Here is a 4,112-nt window from a genome sequence, read left to right as displayed (position 1 = left end):
TGCAGCTTTTACAACGAATAAAACTAACCAATAATGCACCTTCATATTTCCAACCACCTGGTCCAATTTTTGACCCCAATTCTGGTGTATCGATATCTTCATTAAATCATAATTATAACTTATCTATGCCTATGTACCCGTCTACAATACAACACACTCCAATGTATAACTATGACGAATTGTAACGAGGAAGTATACCTAACACAACTTCACCATTATCGTCTAACAACTCCGTTACTGGATATTTTAGTCAGTTTTCTTCAGATGAACAAAACACGTCTACAAGTAATATGTAAATTTAAAATTATACATAAGATAATGTATATAATTTTAATTTTTTTGTTAATTAAATGCTAAAGAATAAGGATCACCAATAAGTATACTAAAAGTGTATTGTTATTTTATTTTTAAATTTTTCATTAAATATAATTTTAAAAAAATGCAAATATAATTATTTATTTTTATTTTATTTATCACGTACCTCAAAGTAACGGCCAACATCTCTTCTGCTGGTATCGCAGATCTCATAACTGTATCTTGACGCATTATTTTAGACTTAATTTTGTTGAATAGCTCGTCAAATGTACTTTATGACATGCGAAAATAATTGAAAAATTTTTCATTGTCAGCTCTTAGCATGTTGTAAAGATTGTAAAATGTACCACTTAACAATCGTTCACTATTTATTGGATTAACCCACCATCTTCGATTCGCACGTTTTTTTTTCTCGTAATACTCTTATAGCTGAGTATACAAAAATTGCGGTGTCTAAATCGTCCATTTTGTAAGATGTGAAATTATCGACTGACGTTTTACGTTCATGTGACTAGGGTAGTGACGTCCGTTAAGTGCAAGGTCACACGAGCGTTTTATTAACGGACGTTGAACGGACGTTATTTTAACGGTCGTTACTTTTCCGGTCACACTAGCTAGGAACAACGTCAGTTATCATCAAAATGGATGACGAGGAGGTTGCGATTTTTACGTGTACTGCTTTGAAAATTATTCGCGGGAAAAAACGAGTGCAAAGAAAATGATGGATTCACCCAATTAATAGTGAAAGATTATTGCATGGTGATTTTTACACTCTTTATAATAGATTACGAGCTGATAATGTAAGTTTTTTTAATTATTTCCGTATGTCTTTAACGTCATTTGATGAACTTTTTGCCAAAATTAAACATAAAATCATACGTCAAGATACGAATATGAGATCTACGATACCACCCAAAGAAATGCTAGCTGTTACACTGAGGTAAGTAAAAATAAATATATTTATTATTGATAGTTATTTGTATGTATTATAGTATGAGAATTATTATACAAAGAAGTTATTAGAAATAAATAATTAAAAATAAACATACTATCGTGTATATTATGATCATTATTGAAAATATTTTAATTTATTAAAAGAAAAAAAATCAATTTACTTGAAATAATTGATATTATAAAATTTTATACAATTCACGTATTTTTGACGATTTCCGAAGTAAAAAAAAAAAAATTAAAAATAATTTTACTGCAAATCATTAAAATCCATCACTTGTTGACTGATTTGATGCCAGATTTTGGTCTTCTGGAGAAAACTGTGTGTAATAAGTCTGTATAAAATTAGAAGATGATGCTGAGTTTGGACGTAATATATTTGATTGCAAATACTGATCGTTATATGTGTAAGGTGATATTGGCATATTGTGATGACGATATGGTGCAACATAAGATGTTTGAGCAATTGAAGATTCCATTGATGAACCAGTATGTTTTATATTTTGTAGCAGTTGCATAACTTCAATTCGAAAACGCATTTTTTGATTTAATGTTAAAGTTTTCATTATAGGCAATGTTGATGTATAAAATGCCATATCTTCATCAGTCATGTCCATAGATGAACTTTTCGTGTTAATTGTTCGTGAATCCAAAAAAGCACCTAATTTATCCTCAAGTCAATGTGTTGTTTTTCTTTTTTTTGCTGGCGTGGACTTATGGCATGGACTAATAGATGTATCATTTTGGTTTCCTTCGTTTTCAGAGCATTGAGTATTATTATTAATATTTGATTCAATATCATTGAAATCAGATATAGGTGTATCTTCGTTAGTTATACTACTACAAGTTGGACGCTGTTCTCTACATTTTTTCAAAAATGAAAGTTGTTGTTCGAAAATGTATCTTTGAATTTTTTTCACACCACTTCCAGATTTGTTACATTCAGCTTGTTTTTTAAGACGAACACTTCTCCATTTTGAAATAACTTCTTGTACTAAACAATGTATACATTTTTTAATTACTACCTACTTTTTAAAAATTAAATAGGTATATTTGTTTACCATTTAAAAATAAAATAACAAATAAGACAAATAAAATAAATATGTAATATCGTATCATACTGCATGTGTCATTTATTTTTAATAATAACATAGAGAGAGCTCATTATAGTAAAAATATTAAAATATAAATAAAATAGCACATAAATTAAATAGGTCAAAACATCTATTTTCAAATATTACCACAAATAATATACCTAGTATCATAGATAGTATAATATAATATCTTTTATTATCTATGCTTAGTATAATAATACTTCTGTTTTAAAAAATTTTCTTATCATATTGTTATGTGAACATTTAATAATTTTTCCTAATTTAACATTAAGATTATACTTAGTACCCTATTCAAACCTATATTAAATATAAGACATTTAAAATTTAAATTTTTAAATTTTTAGATATTTGGGAAGTACAAACAATCTTCATGATTTACATTATGCGTATAGAATTGGCCGATCTACTTTAAGTAACATAGTACGAATAGTTTGCCAACAAATTTGGGATGTTATGTCAAGTGAATGTATGCCTACACCGAATGAAGGAGATTGGAAAAAAATAGCCGAAGGTTTTCAACATCGAGCAAATTTTCCACACTGCCTGGGAGCAGTTGATGGAAAGCATATTCGGATAACCAAGCCTCCAGGAAGTGCTTCGTTGTACTTTAATTATAAACATTTTTATTCCATTGTTTTACTCGCAGTAGCCGATTCAAATTACCGTTTTACTTATATTCATGTTGGTTCATTTGGAAAAGACTCAGATTCTTCCATTTTTAAGAATTCTAGTCTATGGGATAAATTACAAAATAATTCATTAAATATTCCAAGCCCAAACTTCATACCCGGTATTAATATTCTTATTCCTTACGCATTTGTAGGTGACGAGGCATTTGGTTTATCAACAAACGTGCTTAGGCCTTATGCGGGAAAATATTTACAAGATATTAAAAGAACTTTTAACTATAGATTGTCTCGGGCAAGGCGTTACGTAGAATGTTCATTCGGAATATTATCAAATAAGTGGAGAATATTCCATCGACCAATTGATGTTAATGTGGAGTTTGCAATTGATATTGTAAAATGTTGTTGTGTGTTACATAATTTTGTACGTGATCGTGATGGTTTTAAATTTGACGATACTTTGACAATTACAGGGATGGAAGACCTTGATTATGATAATAATTTATACGCAAATAGATCAGTAAATAGATATCGGGACGCTTTAGCTAATTATTTTGTTTCTGAAGACGGACAAATCTCTTGGCAAAATGAAAAAATTTAAAACCATTTCATTCATTATAAAATTATAATTTATAATATTGTAAATTAAGTACTTATTTGTTATAATTTTTTAATTAACGATATCGTGTCTTGATTTATTATCTTCAATAAAAATATTTATTATAAAATAAATTGTTTTTATATTATTTGTATCTACTTACCAATAGCTTTTTTTTCAGTTTGGGTGTTGTTTGAAAAATTTTCATATAAAGCAGACGTAACTTTCAACCAAGCTTCATTTTTTTTATTTCTGTCTTTATAATCTATATCAGACGTGTCCCACAATACTGGTCGTTTTTCAACTTCTGATATTAACTGCTCAGTTTCCATATTAACTTAAATTTTATTAATTAAGTGTAAAAAATTTAATTTAAAATGAAATCACCTTCTACCTACAAGTGAAAAACATGAACTAAAACTACAGAAACGGACGTAAAAACAACGATCGTCTGTCTTGGTCAATTAAATCTAATAATAATCTATAATGCTGATAAGCAAATCGTAA

The 4,112-nt window shown here is 28.4% G+C and overlaps 1 protein-coding gene across 1 annotated transcript; it reads left to right on the top strand.

Annotated features, from left to right (window-relative positions):
• The first annotated feature begins 1,875 nt into the window (after positions 1-1,875).
• Positions 1,876-3,608, top strand: LOC112591320 (protein ALP1-like). The gene is made up of 2 exons (XM_025335093.1): positions 1,876-2,021; positions 2,726-3,608. Exons 1-2 carry the CDS (start codon positions 1,876-1,878, stop codon positions 3,606-3,608), a joined length of 1,029 nt encoding a protein of 342 aa, XP_025190878.1.
• The last annotated feature ends 504 nt before the right edge of the window (positions 3,609-4,112 follow it).

This window comes from Melanaphis sacchari, unplaced genomic scaffold (assembly GCF_002803265.2).
Source record: "Melanaphis sacchari strain LSU unplaced genomic scaffold, SCAv2.0 Contig1310_pilon_pilon, whole genome shotgun sequence".
In the NCBI taxonomy this organism is placed as follows: Eukaryota; Metazoa; Arthropoda; class Insecta; order Hemiptera; family Aphididae; genus Melanaphis; species Melanaphis sacchari.
The sequence above is the reverse complement of the archived record's forward strand: the minus strand, read 5'-3'. Positions and strand labels throughout refer to the sequence as shown.

Excerpts from the sequence above, each read along its gene's own strand:
- LOC112591320 (XM_025335093.1), top strand. The coding sequence starts at position 1,876 with ATGTCCATAGATGAACTTTTCGTGTTAATTGTTCGTGAATCCAAAAAA. Across the intron at positions 2,022-2,725 it reads GTATCATTTTGGTTTCCTTC|ATATTTGGGAAGTACAAACA; the intron begins GTTTTCAGAGCA and ends TTAAATTTTTAG.